Below are 17,565 nucleotides of genomic sequence, written 5' to 3'. Positions count from 1 at the left end.
TATGGGCTGAAAACAAAGCCCCAGGGACAAGTGTTAGATTCAGTGCTATTTAACTTCTTATTAATGATCTGGGAGAGGTGGCAAACAGTCTAAATTAAATTCACAAATGATGCTAAATTGAGAGGTGTTGGAAACATCAGTGGGGAGTGAAGTAATACAAAAGAACCGAGAGTGGTTAGGAATATGAGCATGAAATTAAATAAAATTCAACTTTCAGAAATGCAAGTTAGCGTATCTCAGAAAATGAGACAAATACCAGAGGTCGGGGTAGGCAACCTATGGCACATGTGCCAAAGGCTGCATGCAAGCTGATTTTCAGTGGCACTCACACTGCTCGGGTCCTGGCCACCACTCTGGGGGGCTCTGCATAGAATCATAGACTTTAAGGTCAGAAGGGACCATTATAATCATCTAGTCTGACCTCCTGCACAAAGCAGGCAACAGAATCTCACCCACCCACTCCTGTATCAAGCCTGTGTCTGAGCCACTGAAGTCTTCAAATCATAGTTTAAAGACTTCAAGGTATAGAGAACCTTCCAGCAAGTGACCTGTTTCCCACGCTGCAGAGGAAGGCGAAAAACCCCAGGGCCTCTGCCAATCTGCCCTGGAGGAAAATTCCTTCTTGACCCCAAATATGGCTATCAGCTAAACTCTGAACATGTGAACAAGACTCACCAGCCAGACACCCAGGAAAGAATTCTCTGTAGTAACTCAGATCCCTCTAATATCCCATCACAAGCCATTGGGCATATTTACCGCTAATAGTTAAAGACTAATTAATTGCCAAAATTAGGCTATCCCATTATATCATCTCCTTTTAAAAACCTTATTTACTTTACATACAACAATAGTTTAGTTATATATTATAGACTTATAGAAAGAGACCTTCTAAAAATGTTAAAATATATTACTGGCATGCAAAACCTTAAATTAGAGTGAATAAATGAAGACTCGGCACACCACTTCTGAAAGGTTGCTGACCCCTGCCACAGGTGATCAGTGGGAGGGTGAAATATAATGCCAAAAAGAGATCTAGATTCAACTAAACAAGAGTTTGCAATCTGATAGATCCTTTCCAATTTTTCCATACCCTTCTTGTAGTGTGGGGCCCAAAACTGAACACAATACTCCAGATGAGGCCTCACCAATGTCAAACAGAGGGAAATGATCACATCCCTCGATCTGCTGGCAATGCCCCTACTTATACAGCCCAAAATGCCATTAGCCTTCTTGGCAACAAGGGCACACGTTAACTCATATCCAGCTTCTCGTCCACTGTAACCCCTAAGTCCTTTTCTGAAGAATTGCTTCCTAGCCATTTGGTCCCTAGTCTGTAGCACTGCATGGGAATCTTCCATCCTAAGTGCAGGACTCTTCACTTGTCCTTGTTGAACCTCATCAGGTTTCTTTTGGCCCAGTCCTCTAATTTGTCTAAGTCTCTCTGTATCCTATCCCTACTCTCCAGTGTATCTACCACTCCTCTAAGTTTAGTGTCATCTGCAGACTTGCTGAGGGTGCAGTCCACGACATCCTCCAGGTCATTAATGAAGATATTGAACAAAACCAGCCCCAGGACTGACCCTTGGGGCACTCCACTTGAAACCGGATACCCACTAGACGTGGAGCCATTGATCACTCCCCATTGAGCCCGATGATCTAGCCAACTTTCTATCCACCTTATAGTCCAATCATCCAGCCCATACTTTAACTTGCTGGCAAAAATACTGTGGGAGACTGTGTCAAAAACTTTGCTAAAGTCAAGGAATAACACATCCACTGCTTTCCCCTCATCCACAGAGCCAGTTATCTCCTCATAGAAGGCAATTAGGTTAGTCAGGCATGACTTGCCCTTGGTGAATCCATGCTGACTGTTCCTGATCACTTTCCTCTCCTCTAAGTTCCTTGAGGACCTGCTTCATGATTTTTCCAGGGACTGAGGTGAGGCTGACTGGCCTGTAGTTCACTGGATCCCCTTTCTTCCCTTTTTTAAAGATGGGCACTACATTAGCCTTTTTCCAGTCATCCAGGACCTCCTCCGTTCGCCATGAGTTTTCAAAGATAATGGCCAACTCCTTTAGCACCCTCGGATGCAGCACGTCCAGCCCCATGGACTTGTGCTCATACAGCTTTTCTAAATAGTCCTGAACCACTTCTTTCTCCACAGAGGGCTGGTCACCTCCTCCCCATGCTGTGCTGCCCAGTGCAGCAGTCTGGGAGCTGATCTTGTTTGTGAAGACAGAGGCAAAAAAATCATTGAGTACATTAGCTTTTTCCATATCCTCTTCACTAGATTGCCTCCCTCAGTCAGTAAGGGGCCCAGTGGATAGAACACTGGCCTTCGACTGAAAACCAGTGTTCAATTTGTGGTTCTACCACAAGCTTCTTGTGTGACTTTGCCCACATTAATTAATCTACTCTATGCCATCTGGAATTGGGAATAATGCTTTCCTACCTGCCACGGATTGTGAGGATAGAATCCATTAATGACTGGTGGGCTTAGATACTGCAGTAATGAGGGATGGACAGATGACCTTAGACAGACAGATGAAAATTTCATAAGGAAAATACACCCGAAAAGCTTAGTTCTGACTATCTCTTCTCTAGAAACTGGAGGGAATTCAGAGGAGAGTGATAGAGCAGACAGTCTTCCTGACTGAAACTGACGGATTGGGAAACAGTTTCCCAAGGGAATTCCCACCATTTGAAATATTTAAAGGGACACTATCCACTTGAAATTTAATTTGTTTTTTCTTTGTTTAACAGTTAAAAGTAATCTCTAATAGCTACATCTGCTCTTAAATTCCCTGCCCATTGTGTATTTTTTCAATCACATATTTTATGTTGCTCTGTGAAAGATTAAAGAGGGTAGGACTCTTCAGCTTGGAAAAGAGGAGACAAAGGGGGGATATGATAGAGGTATATAAAATCATGAGTGATGTGGAGAAAGTGGATAAGGAAAAGTTATTTACCTATTCCTGTAATACAAGAACTAGGGGTCACCAAATGAAATTAATAGGCAGCAGGTTTAAAACAAATAAAAGGAATAAATTCATGGTGGTTAAGTCCATAAAGGGCTATTAGCCAGGATGGGTAAGGAATGGTGTCCCTAGCCTCTGTTTTTCAGAGGATGGAGATGGATGGCAGGAGACAGATCACTTGATCATTGCCTGTTATGTTCACTCACTCTGGGACACCTGGCATTGGCCACTGTTGGTAGACAGGATACTGGGCTAGATGGACCTTTGGTCTGACCCGGTACGGCTGTTCTTATGTTCTTACTCACACACACAAGAGGAGGAGAAGATGCCCATTCAGGGATAACAGTGAAACTGCTGTACCTGGAATGATGCCACGTGCTCAGAGTGAACGAAAGGGACAAAAATAGAGAACTGTATTTTTTTTTGCTCCACTCTCTTTCAGCTATACTAACTGTAATGTCAAATCCAACATTCATAAATCATGAGCCAGGCCCTCTAAACCTAAGAAGTTGGCTTTAAAAATCATATGCTTTTTGAAAAAATAATTTGTTTTTGTTATTTGCCTCCTGGTTTTTGTTTTTTTTGTTTCTGTTTTATCCTTGAGGCTTTGTTTTCCACCTTGTCTCTGCAACCATGCAGGCTAAAATGTTTTTTAAAAATCCTGAGTTTCCCTCATAACCACATGACTTCAGAAGCCAAGGCTTTCCAAAAGTATGCCAAATATTTCCAACCTTGTGATGGAGTCATGGGAGTTGTCTACACTAACAGTGGGAGATAAGCATTGTCAGACTAATTGTATTATTTTTTAGGCAGATTGTGTTTAACTAGGTAGGCTATATAAATTAATGTTTGTGGTATCTGTAGTTTCTGTGACTGGTCCCTAAAATTGTCAGTAGTGTTTTGTACCTCATGAAGCAGCCAACGGAGGAGAGTATGGAGATGGCCTGTTGCTCCACTTGACAAAATGGATGTCTTTTGGCCTGTCTGATGTTTTTGTACAGTATTGGCTCTAAAATTCACTGCACAGCCACCGAGTTTTTTTTTGGTTTGTCAGACCTGAAAACAAACTGCACATGCTGTATTCTGTAGCGCGCGTGTACACACACACACCCCATTTGTGCATGTAACCGCCTGCAATTCATCATGGCTCTAAAGCCTTCCTCTCATTCACTCTCCATATTCATTGACATCATAAAGCCCAATTAGTCTTAATGAGTTACATTTTCCCAGCTTCTCTCAATGACTATCACTTTTCCCGCTAACCTTAAACAAAAGAAGGTTGGTTGGTGTGCCTCCCTCATTTTAATCTCTCCCCTTTTCCTGTTACCGTCAATGGGGAGAAGCACATCAGTGACCTTTGATCCGCAATCACTGACTTCATTTCCTGAGCAAGTGAAGCATGCAGCCGCTTTGATGCTCCCTCAGACATTGCTAATGTGGCAGAGGAGAACAATGACAAATGAGATGAAGGGGGAGGGAGAGGGAAAAAGAAACCCGAATGAAGAGATTAGATACAAAATTGGCAACTTTATCATTCGGTTCCTCTGATGATTGCATTTGATTGCTGCTTACATTTTTACCTGAGAACCAGCTTCAGAAACACCAGATGGTTATAGACAGAATGGGATTTGAAGCAGGCAATGCAAGCTGTTATAATTCTAGGCATGCCCAACTTTTCATCAGGAAAAGAGACATCTTGACCTCTGGTATTCCATCAGTAGCAGAGACTTTACTTTTTGACCTTTTTTTTTTTAATGAGAAATTGGGTCATTTGTTTAAAGAGGTTCAGCTATTTTTTGAATTCTCAAAATACTTTGGAAAATGTCTGTCTTACTTCTCAAGCAGTGTTTTGCCTTACACAGCCATGGGTCCCACTAGGGTTGCCAACTGTCTAATCACACAAACCCAAATACCTTTCCACTCTCCCTTCCCCAAGGCCCCACCTATGTCCCGCCCCTTCTCTGAGCCCTTCCCCCCCGCTCCCTCCATTCCCGCTCCCTCCGAGGGCACCAGGCATGGGGATAGAGTGCGGGAGGGGGTTAGGGGTGTGGGCTCCAGGAAGGAGTTTGGGTGCAGGAGGGGGCTCAGGTCTGAGACACAGGGGTTGGGTACAGAAGAGATTGTGGGCTCTTTGAGGGTGTTTGGGTGTGAGAGGGGGTTATGGTGACCAAATGTCCGGTTTTCTACTGGAACTCCCAGTCAAAAAGGGACCCTGGTGACTCCGGTCAGCACCACCGACTGGGCCATTAAAAGTATTCAGGTATTCCAGGTGAGGCTGGTATGCCAAGCTATGGTTGAGTTTTACTCCCAAGTATGTGCCAATTGGATGGAATAGCAGTAGCTATCTTTGGACATGGACCAAGATGGTTTAATTGGCAAAACAATTGATTAGGTAGAAAGTAGTTGTCATATTGAGAATTAGTCTCCATTGCTGGAAGTGGTCAAAGTAGCCGAGGTTCTCTTCAATCCTATAGAAGTTCTTTCCAGTGTCAACAATACCGATGTCAGCGTAGCAATACTCTTTGGCCTGCATTTCAGGAAGGTTTTATGTGTACAAATTGAACAAAAGGGGGTGAAAACTGATGCTGGTGGAAGCCCATTGTGGAGTCATAAAAGGTAACTGAATTTTTCCACGACTCACAAGATGACGCTTCAGTTGCTAATCATTCCATGGATGAACCATACCATCAGCCTACAAGAATAACTTGCATCAATGTGGCACTCAGCCCAACATGCCACATAGTGTTGTAGGCTGCTGTCAGAGCAATGAGGATAGCACCAACTTTCTTCCCTGTCTCAGATGTGTTTTCTACCTCTTGAGTCAGACAGAGTACCTGATCTAGACTTGAGTGCATCATCCCCTCCTGAATCCAGTCTGATCTTAAGGCAGCTTGATATTGACTCTCTCGTTAATCCACATCAGGATTCGGCTGTAGAATCATAGAATGATAGAATATCAGGGTTGGAAGGGACCTCAGGAGGTCTTCTAGTCCAACCCCCTGCTCAAAGCAGGACCAACCCCAACTAAATCATCCCAGCCAGGGCTTTGTCAAGCCTGACCTTAAAAACCTCTAAGGAAGGAGATTCCACCACCTCCCTAGGTAACCCATTCCAGTGCTTCACCACGCTCCTACTGAAAAAAGTTTTCCTAATATCTAACCTAAACCTCCCCCACTGCAACTTGAGACCATTACTCCTTGTTCTGTCATCTGCCACCTCTGAAAACTGTCTAGATCCATCCTCTTTGGAACCCCCTTTCAGGTAACTGAAAGCAGCTATCAAATCCCCCTCCCCCATTCTTCTCTTCTGCAGACTAAACAATCCCAGTTCCCTCAGCCTCTCCTCATAAGTCATGTGCTCCAGCCCCTAATAATTTTTGTTGCCCTCCACTGGACTCTTTCCAACTTTTCCACATCCTTCTTGTAGTGTGGGGCCCAAAACTGAACACAGTACTGCAGATGAGGCCTCACCAATGCCGAATAGAGGGGAATGATCACATCTCTCGATCTGCTGGCAATGCCCCTACTTATACACCTCAAAATGCTGTTAGCCTTCTTGGCAACAAGGGCACACTGTCAACTCTTATCCAGCTTCTCATCCACTGTAACCTTTTCTGTAGAACTGCTCCCCAGCCATTTGGTCCCTAGTCTGTAGCAGTACATAGGATTCTTCTGTCCTAAGTGCAGGACTCTGCACTTGTCCTTGTTGAACCTCATCAGATTTCTTTTGGCCCAATCCTCTAATTTGTCTAAGTCCCTCTGTATCCTATCCCTACCCTCCAGCTTATCTACCACTCCTCCCAGTTTAGTGTCATCTGCAAACTTGCTGAGGGTGCAGCCCACGCCATCCTCCAGATCATTAATGAAGATATTGAACAAAACCGGCCCCAGGACCAACCTTTGGGGCACTCCACTTGCTACCACTACCAACTAGACATGGAGCCCCTGATCACTACCTATCTGTCGGTTTATAAGTAACACTTTTTGGAGCTGTCAATAGTTTTCATGGCTTGGGAACATCTTCAATTTCTGCTCTGCACCAGACTTTTGTGATGCTACAATTCTGGGTGCCACTATTCAGAAACAGAAGCAACCAGCTTTTGGTGATTGGCTCATAGTGAGAGACGATCTTGTGGATGTTATCGAGACCAGGAGCATTGTTAGGCTGCAGCTGATGTATAGCCAGGTCAGGCTCTTAATCAGTAAAAGGAACCATGAGGTTTATTCCATGTTCTCAGCCACCATTTTAACTGCATGGCTGAAAACTGTCTCAACTAGGAGTTCTGCCATGGGCCATCAGATGGGATGCAATGGCTTTTGCCATGACTGCGTGTTCCCTCTTGCCTAGACTGGAATCTCCATCCATTCTCTTAATGGTTTGCCAGGCTTTGGGTCTAAAATACATGAAGTTCAATTTGGAACTACCTTCCTCCCCAACCCCCATCTCTCCTGTCTGGTTTGATGTAGAAGGTGAAAAAGGTCTCTATTTTTATCAAAAACCTCCTAGTCATTCTTGGTAGATTTAAATTCCTGATATAGTCTGGTTGCATCACATGACCATCAATGAATTTATTGTTGATTAATATCTATACCTTGAGTATAGATTTCTTTGATGTGTCCACAACTTTATTGCAGAAAGCTTGTTAGATGGCACTGAGTTGTTCTGAATATCTGATTTTGAGTCTTTATCCACAAGAGACTCCAAATGAGACTGGATCAGAGACCCACCTTGATTTCAGAAATTCCACCAGCATTTCTGGAGGCTATTTGTAGTTGAAATTTGCATCAGGATGAATTTGTCTAGACTCAGATTCCAGCCACTGGATCTTTTTAAAGCTCTTATAATTTTTACTTCCTCTTCCAGTACTTCCCCAGGATTTGGTTTCATTGTGATCAGGGATGGCTGGTGCTGGGTTTGGGGAAACATATCCAGCATTTTACATTCCATGACAACCGGACGATGTTGTCCAGTGGTAGAAAAGGCAACATCAGAGAAGAACCTGAGTCCATCCATCTTTTGCTATGGAAAGTGGGTGATTGCTTAGGATCATAGTTGACCATCAATGCCCACTCCTCTACCTTTATTTCATCCACACATCATCAGTGAATCTCCAGTAGGAATTATGTGAATTAAAATTGTCACAGTAGACTGAAAGTCCTGAGAAAGTGATGACAGGAGTGGACCAGATGGCTGATGGAGGTTTGTAGATGTTTATAAAAGAGTTGGGTCCGTCACTTTTGTAGCCTGCCGTTCAATGACATCATTTGGACCTGATGGTGAGACTAGAATGATGGAATGACTCCCTAATGTAGGATGCCATCCTGTGATAGAGGAGAGACACAGCAGCAAAGCCAGGAATTGATAGTTACTTGTCAGCATTAGAGTGTGTTTCCTGAAGCAAGATGACATGTGCTTCATATTCTACAGCCAACTAGTGAAATCCTGGTTATAATGAAATCAATTCCCACACTCCTGTTTACTTCAATAGGGCCAGAAGGAAACATTGTGACCATCTAGTCTGTTGTTGTACATAACACAAGCCAAATGACTTCCCTGAACTAATTCCTGTCTCAACTAGAGCATATCCTGTAGAAAAAAAAAATCCACTCTTGATTTAAAAATTGCTAGTGATGGAGAATCCACCACAATCCTTGATAAGTTGTTTCAGAAATTACCCTCACAGCTAAAAAATTGGGCCTTATTTCCACTGTGAATTTATCTAGCCTCAATTTCCAGCCATTGGATCTTTTAAAAACTCTTATAAGTTTTACTTCCTCTTCCAGTACTGCGGGTCCATGATCTCTGGCACTATAAGTGAGAGCCACACCTCTAAGCCATTAAGGTTTTGATACTGCAATGGATCTACACCAAACAGGAGGGAGACCAATGAATTAATTTCTATCGCACGACTGAACAGTTATCAGATGGTGACTTCTGTTCACTATTGACACTGAGTGAGATATAAACATGCAACTGGGAAGTGAGAGGCCTCTTAATGTGTTATCGAACATACATCTGCAGGAAGCAAATTTCCCGCGATAAAACACTTAAAAGCAAATATAGAGTTTATGACGTGTCAATAGATTTTAAAGCTGAATAATATACAATTATTGCAGGGGCTGATAATGCAAATTATCTGAGTGAGTCTCAGTGCATAGCAGTAAATATATCCCGTTCCATGCAGGCACTCTTTTTTCCATTTAATGTTTTACACCCCTGATGAGATGTTTTCAGTATATTACTTATACCAGCATGGTGCACTCTCTGTATTCTTGGATGTCATTATGAAGAACTCTGAAGACTGTACCAATTCTCCACTGTCTATGCGGCTCGCTTGAAAACTGCTTTGAGCAACAACAGCAAATGTCAACAGGGACCCATATTAATTATTTGGAATGTGCCTCGTAAGAGGAATCAACTGTTTTTATTACAGCATGAATATTACTTGAAACGGGAAGGTTATTCTAGCTGTTATCATAATCTATGTATCATTAACTTTCCTTGTTTAGAAAAAGAGATTAACAGCCCAGAAAATTGTTATAGTAAATAGATGAATTATAACATGTTTTTATTATAAATAAAGTTTCTCAGTATAAGCAGTTACCTTGTGATCCATTGGAGAAGAATGAAGTCTTTAACAACTAAAGAACTGCATAGTAAGGTTGACTATTAAACAGCTTTCATTCATGTGAGAGTGACTATAATTCTGCACACCAAACTTTACAGCTACTGCAGACCAAATGTCAAATGACTATTTGTGGTAATTTACGCCATACTTTCAGTAACAGCTCTTGTAGGCAACAAGTGCCAAGATTGCTATAACCTGGAGCTGTTCATTTTCCATTTTGAGTCAGGTTAACAGAATGTATGTTCTTTTCCCCCCTCAAGTTTGAAATACAGTATCTGCAAACGAAACAGGATATGAGTCCCCATAAGAAAATGAAATGCAAAATTCATTATGAAACTGCAACTAGCATTCTCTAAACCAGGTCATGTTGGATCCCAGGAGAAACTTGGTGATGAGCAAGCGTGTGGAGCCTTCGCTATGAGTGGCAATGGGAGATATGGCTAAATTTAAATATACAATAATATCTGTTTGGAGGAAACAATTTTTTTTGATATATATACTGAGAGGTGAAATATCCTCCATAAGGTTAATCTTCAACATTAATATCTATATGCAAGAAAAATACCTGACAAAGTAGAATGTGTTTGAACCTGTTGTTGATCTTGTTTTAAGTGCGTGGTGTGACGTGTGTTGAACTAAAATCCTTACAGATCTGAATGTGAAACAGTAGACACTGAAACCCTCGATTTGTCCACAGGGCAGGCACACCATGGGCAGGTTTCCTACATTGCTCCACCAATTCATCTTGATTCGGACCCGGAGAGACCGCCTTCGAAGGGTGAGTCTGTGATGCAATCTGTGTCTGTGTGCATGGTCAGATAGCCATAGGCATGAATGTATTTAATTTGTTTGTGCAGAAGAGCCTCCATGAAGACAGTTACGGTGTGCCATCTGGGGCACTCACTGGGGCAAATTCCATTGTCTTAAATAGAGTTACACCAGCCATAGATTTGGCTCATGCTCTCCATTCCTTGTGTAGAGTTGAGATTACTGTATTATCCCAGGGCCATTTAGTTCTCCCATGCAGTACTATATGCATTTGTGTTGAACTGTCACCCTTAATCCTTGCGCAATGCTATCTCGTCCCCTGATTCCACTGCGTAGCCAGTATTGATGGGGACTCTTTCTGCACTCTGATGCGGGCAGAGGTGGTAGAGGAACAAGGTGAGCTGATGGATCTGCAGCTACTCAAGGGTAGTGATTTGGAGAATTTTCCCCCCACCTCATCAACTGCTGCAGCGTACAGTACATTTTTGGCCTTGGCTTGGGAAAGCAGATTTGCCCCTAAAAGATGTATTCAGATTGTTGACAGAGTTCTTAGATCTTTTATGTGCTTGTTTTGACTCAGTCTGTATCTGTTCAGGTATGACAGTTTTAAGATACTGAGTCAACTGTATTTGGCTGCTTCGTCGTAAGATCTATAAGTTAAAACCAAAGACGGATATGGAGAAATCTCTTGCTCACCCAAGGGAATGAATAGGAATATTTATTTTAAAAGTAGAGGAGTACATTTTGGGGTGGGGCAATAACATTTCATCAGGAAGCGAGTGATGATGATGATCTATGGACAAAAGAAGAAACTAAGGACAAAATAATTGACATCTAGAAAATTGTTTAGGAACTCCTTTAAATACATTTGAGTAGTTAAGAAATTTGTGGAGATGAATTTCCTTATAGGCAGCGTATTGCATAACTACCTACTGCAGTATAATTGAGACAAGACATGGCACTCAGTGGACCTCAGGTCTGATCCAGTATGGGAATTCCTGTCCTCCTCCTGTTACATAACTAATACAACGTGTGCAATTTCACATGCAGACGTATGTTTCTCTGAGTGCACTGTATTTAAAATGCAACATGGAAGTGGGCAAAGTTGAGTACACTAACGTGACACCATGTGGGTGGGACCTGTTCCTAAATTGCCTCAGCCAGTGCTCTCCATCAGCACAGAGGGGCATGCTAGATATTCAAAGGGATGGTTCAGCAGAAAGACACAAATGGCAGGCGGTTGCTATGTCTCTACACTGACTCAGCTTGTTGATTATTCTCACATCAGGACTTCCTTCTTACCCAATCAGATTATTCTTATCTGTTGGGGCTAAACAGTGTTTTCAGTGATTTAAAAACATGAGGGCAACTCAGTTCCTGCCCCCAAAAGCTCACGCTCTAAGGCTGTGATCCTGCAACTAATGCAGCACGGGTGGACCCCTGGGCCCATGTGGTGCCCTATTGTCGTCAGTGTTTGTGGGACCTCAGTAAAGTCATAGGGCAGATTTGGATATCTGTACCCCAGCTGATTAGCATCTTACTGTGTGAGTTGTCACATCAATGCTACTCAGTGTGAGTAAGTATATCAGAAACTGGCTCTGAAAGGCTTCTTTTGGCCTACAAATCCGTTGCCCCCAGTGTTTGGAGATTGAGAAAGTCTCAGCATGTGCCTGGGCACTGAAACATACCCTTGCTCCCCAAAGTAACCCTGGAACTTTTCAGCCTAAATTCAAGCATATTCTGTATGCAGTGCTGGCCCCATTGAAATCCATGGAAATGTTGCCATTCATATAAGTGGAATCAGGGTTTCACCCTCGAAATGTAAGGCTTCTGCTGTCTTTCACTGTGAATGTGAGTGCATGCTTATGCAGTGCAGCAGTGAAGACCACGAACAATTGAATGAGTCATACTAAAAAGCAGTTTCTTTGTTTTTACTGCGTGGAGCATGCAGTTGCATTCCCAACAGGTGGGACATGATGATCAGTGGCCTGTTCTCCGTCTCTCACCAAAAACGATCTTTCTCATGGAAGAAAGTGGACTGCTTCCAAAACGGGTGGTGCTAATCATCCGAAATCCCATAAGGCTTTAAACCCCTGGTTCAGTCTCTTCCCCATCAGAGTTTGCCTTTAGTCCAGACTGTCTTTATAGTCTAGATCTTCAGCTGTTTCTCCACTGCCTCCAAACAGTGCTTGTAATGTTTAAGATCTCTCAAAATCTTGTTGTCAGCTATACGCCCTGTTTTAACAGAGGACTCCAGCAAGGCAGATGTCTCAGGCTGGACGACCGAAACACCCAGCCTCTCATAACTTTCTCTGATATTAGCTGTGGTGATTCAGAACTTATAGAATAGCTCCATTAAATCATCCCCATCGCTTGCTGCAGAAGATCACGGGGGGACTGGGTCAGCAGCAGCCAAAGATGGTGCTGTGATGGGCTTAGCCACTGATGCAGCAGCCCCGGGCCTAGAATAATCCTCTGCAATTTGCTTTCAGGAGGGCATAATTCTATCCCTCAGCCAGGTCCAGAATGACACATCCATACGCTGATGAGAGTCAGATCAACTGGAGAGACTGGTGAAAGCAGGAAGTGGCGCACACCCAACACGCTGCTGGCATCATGCCTCCCCATCATGGCCTCTCCTGAGCCCCAGTAAAAAGGTTTTCAAGTAGTACTTGCTCAAAGAGCTGTAGTACATTATTTACTTGTATGGCACTTCTCACAGAACTGCCCAGTAACTCTGATTGCAAAGATGATTAACAGTGGTGGGGTTCAGTGGGGATGATTGCCCCTTGTGTTGTGCTGTCCAGGGCAGGGTCCGTGAGGCTCCCCTGTATCATTCTGTTACTGGGAGGGAGCTCAGAAACCCGGGAGATATGCACACTGTAGGAAGTTAGGCAGATGAGAATGAGGCTCTCCTTCCCCCGCCCCCAAGAAGAGGCTGTGGTTCTGCCCACAATCACCATTGTTGGGGTTCCCTCAAGACCTCTTCCATGCCATTCCCCAAGATCTTGGTTTGACTCCAGTCTCATGACTCACATTCCTTTATTTGGCAGAGAGCAAAGCTACGGTGAGTTGATCAGACTCAAGCGTAGGGGGCGGATACTGGGTATCCTACACACCCAGAGTTACCCAGCCCGCCTCTTCCTTTGTATACATTTACACATCCCATTGTATGTACGATACATTATGTCACATGCTTTGGGGTTGGCTTGAGCACTTAGTAACACCAATCCCTGTGCAGCATGCTCTGCCCATGCATTGTCCAGGTCTGACTTACTCTTTATCTAATCTTACATCCCAGGCTTATCTTATCCACTGTTATCAATGGTTCACTGGGGGCTCCCCCTTCTCTGAACTAGTGCAGACATGCTGTTCCCAGCCTGCTGATCCATTTACTTCTCTCCTCCTGTCTCCCAAGGAACGAGGTCTCACCCATGTCCCATTACTTATGTCAAGCCAGGCCTACATTGCACTGCTTTTATTTTTCTTTTCTATATTAGCATATATTTCATTTGCATCATATTCCTGTCCTTCTGTGCTTTCTTTTTTTAAGTTCACTACCGAGCAACACATTCCCAAGACCACGGTAGTTGTAATCATTTGAATCACTGTTAATACTAGGCTCAAAGTACAAAATAAGGTGCAAGTTTAACACTTTGGCTAGAGCCCACCAGGGTGTAATCTCACATGATAAACTTGCTCTGCCTTTAAAACATCCTGTAATTTTAATTTTTTTTATTTTAATCACATTATTTTAAAAAAAACTGGTACAAAATATAAAATCTTTTCATTTATCACTGCAGGAAATTTAGGTGTGGAACAGAACATAAGCCAATTACAATAACATTTGCTGGGTCCATACTATAAGTGGGCCTCTTCAGCCACCGCATAATACAGTAACTCCTCACTTAAAATCGTCCAGGTTAACGTTGTTTCATTGTTACGTTGCTGATTAGTTAGGGAACATGCTAGTTTAAAGTTGTGCAATGCTCCCATCTAACTTCATTTGGCAGCTGCCTGCTTTGTCCATCCTCTGCTTGCAAGAAGAGCATCCCATTGCAGCTAGCTGGTGGGGGCTTGGAACCAGGGTGGACCGGCAGCCCTTCATCAGCTCCCCACACCAAGTACCTTGTGCTGCAGCCACCCAGCAAGCTACCAGTTGCAGACAATTCATCTGTCCCTCCCCCCACTGCCATGTGCCGCTCCTGCCCTCTGCTTTGGAGCTGCTCCTAGAAACTCCTGCTTGCTGTGCAGGGCGGGACGGGGGGGAAGAAGGAGGGCTAATGTCAGAGTGTCCCCCTCCTCCCTGCTCCTGCACCCCGCTTACGCCTTCTCCATATAGAGCAGGGTAGGGACACGGACGGAGAGAGACATAGAGAGCTTGGGACAGCAGCTGCTGTACCAACTTGCTGATCCACTTAAGAAGACAATGCACTTAAGAGTGGGTCAGCTTCCTTAAAGGGGCAGTGTGCATCTCTCACTCTCCCAAAATCTGTCGGCCATGCTGTCTCCCCTCCCTCATGTTCATGCTGCTTTATGTGAGAGGCTACATTAACAATGCGTTAACTCTTGAGGGCTCAGCCGAATGCTAGTTCATCATTTAGCAGCAAGGCATTCCCTGGGAAACATCCCTCCCTCTTCCACCCTCTAACTTCACCACCTCAACCAAGCTTCACAATCATCATAGCTGTGAACAGTATTAAATTGTTTGTTTAAAACATATACTGTGTGTATAGCTATATAATATATAGTTTTTTGTCTGGGGAAAAAAATTTCCCTGGAACCTAACATTAATTCTTATGGGGAAATTGGATTGGCTTAACGTCGTTTTGCTTAAAGTCGCATTTTTCAGGAACATAATTACTACGCTAACTGAAGAGTTACTGTAATGGGTAGCAGCAGCTTAGGCTTTGAGATGATTCATAGAATCGTAAGTTTTAAGGCCAGAAGGGACCACTGTGCTCATCTAATCTGACTTCCTGAGAACTGCTCTGACTTACTGATAAAAAGGGCTGGATATTTTCACTATCACTTCCCTCTCTTCTCCTCCTCTTTCTCCTGCTCCCACCACACCATGTTTCTTTGACACTGTTCTTCCTCTTGGCCTCTGCTGCCTTTGCCTCCTGCTACTGTTTTGACGGCCTTAATTTCACCTTCATGTTACCTCAGCACTTAATTAACCACTGGACTCAGATTGCTATTGCATTTAACTGCAGCAGAAAGAGCATTGTTGTCCACCTTGCACTTTTAACTTTAATCACGCTAATACTAACAAAAGCTGGGCTACAAAAATAAAAGCCTTCCGATTTTGCATATGTAAGCAAAAATAAATTGTACGTTTTGAATGCTGTTGCTGCTGTGATTATATTCAGTTGCAACTTTCAGCTGAAAGATTTATTTGTAACTATCTCTTTTTTTTATTTTATTGTATCGCTGGTGACGTTTACCTATATTATTGATGTATGCAATGCATTTTTCCAGCCCTTCACTTTACTGAATAGAGTGTAAAGTCTGGTAGTTTACTAGCACATTAGTGTCACCATACATTACAAGGTAATTACCTTGAGCCATTGCTCTATATAGAAACATAGTAATGGCACTGTAAATCATGTCATAAAAATAAGGTCCTAGATCAGCATTCACTTTTAAAGTTATTTCTCCTTCCCCATCCCCTATTAATTAGAAAATATGGTTTTAAATTAGTTTCATATATGAAGCACCCATAACCATTATTTTTACATCTACCTTTAGTAAAACAAAGAGGACTATGTTGCAGTGATTTTTATGTAATTGTTTATATTTGTTCATATGCAAATTAATTCCAGATGTAGCTGAGGCAGTTTTCTCTATAGCTGAGTCCTAGAACTGCTGGAAATAAGTGCACTGCTCTATTGCTTCCGGTGTAGTGTTCCAACAACTATGGCTTTGTCTTATTCTTTATGCATGTTCCTGAACTTGTTAACTGTCTGGACTGAGGGCTCATGCATAAAGATAAGGGAAACTCTATTTACTCTTTTGAGTTTTAGTTCCTGTCCTCGATAGATAGCTATTAGCCTTTCATATTTAAGAAGCCTCTTTTATTCGCTCAGACAGTTCCTTCGTTCTCAGCATTAAATGTTAATCACTGATTTGTGACATCAAACCCGTTCTGGATCCCCAGGTTGTGATCTCATAAACTAGGGATTGTAACCTATATTACAAAAATGGTTTGCTTGTTTCTGACAATAGTAAAGAAGTTCAAAGATAAGTGGGACTCTAATGTCCTGGCTTCAAAGGAAGTTTTACAGAATTAACGTGTATAGCAATAATTGAAATGTAGTGTTTGGACTAAAATTACTCCAGGCACTAAAATACAATGAATGAACTGAATTAAACTCACTGAATCCACATACTCAAGCTATTTATAAAGTTTTACAGAAGCAGATTTTGCTCTATACGTGGAATTATTTTAAGCATAAAATATATCCCTGGCTTTAAAGCTAGGCAGACAAAGGCAATAACCTACGTTGCTGAGATACTGTTCTGCAAAATGTTCCTTCAGGTGAAGCCTGTGGGGAAATGGGTGGCTCAGGAGGATTGTTAAAGTTGAACTGAAATTGTTTCAAGACACATTAATATACAAGTCAAACTTATTTAAGAGCCCCGGTTTTACAAATGAATAATAGGTAAGTTAAATAGAGGGGGCATCCCCCTCTTTCTATGAAGATTTCTCCAGGCAGTTGTCCAGTTTAGACCTCCAATCAGATCTTTGGTCTCTTCTTTGAGCTTTAATCTGTTTCTTTAAAAATGGAAGACATAATGGAGTTTATAGACCTGCAAAGTATTGGGGGAGGGGCAAACCAAGGTCGAAGGGCCTTGCCTCATAGCAGATGATGACCCTGGACATATGCACTTTTGATCACAAGATGCTAAGAGATTCATTCCCCCTGTCACTCTCTGGTGTCTCCTCTACCCCTCCTCCATATTCCATTGCCCTGTGGTTAGATCCCTACAGGCTTTATTGTTGGCAGCCAGATCACAACCATGTTTCCTACTTTTTTTTTCATTTTCCATGATTGAGCTGCACCACAATAGCCACCCCCTTGGGAGAGGATGCTCCTTGTTCTTTAGGCTATTCTTTTGTTTCTCTCTGGGGCCCTTCCTTTATCTTTCCTCCAGCCTCCCTTTAGTTAGTTATGGCCATAGCTTACT

The 17,565-nt window shown here is 42.8% G+C and overlaps 1 protein-coding gene across 20 annotated transcripts in view; it reads left to right on the top strand.

Moving 5' to 3' along the window:
• Positions 1–17,565, top strand: part of ADGRL3 (adhesion G protein-coupled receptor L3) — an 817,914-nt gene that overhangs the window by 583,258 nt on the left and 217,091 nt on the right. For all 20 annotated transcript variants that reach the window (XM_030565478.1, XM_030565475.1, XM_030565466.1 and 17 more), the window contains one exon: positions 10,304–10,384. In XM_030565478.1, coding sequence (XP_030421338.1) covers positions 10,304–10,384 — 81 coding nt within the window. The remainder of the gene's footprint in view (positions 1–10,303; positions 10,385–17,565) is intronic.

This window comes from Gopherus evgoodei, chromosome 5 (assembly GCF_007399415.2).
Source record: "Gopherus evgoodei ecotype Sinaloan lineage chromosome 5, rGopEvg1_v1.p, whole genome shotgun sequence".
Taxonomy (NCBI): Eukaryota; Metazoa; Chordata; order Testudines; family Testudinidae; genus Gopherus; species Gopherus evgoodei.
Note: the sequence above shows the minus strand (reverse complement) of the source record. Positions and strands in the feature narration are given on the sequence as shown.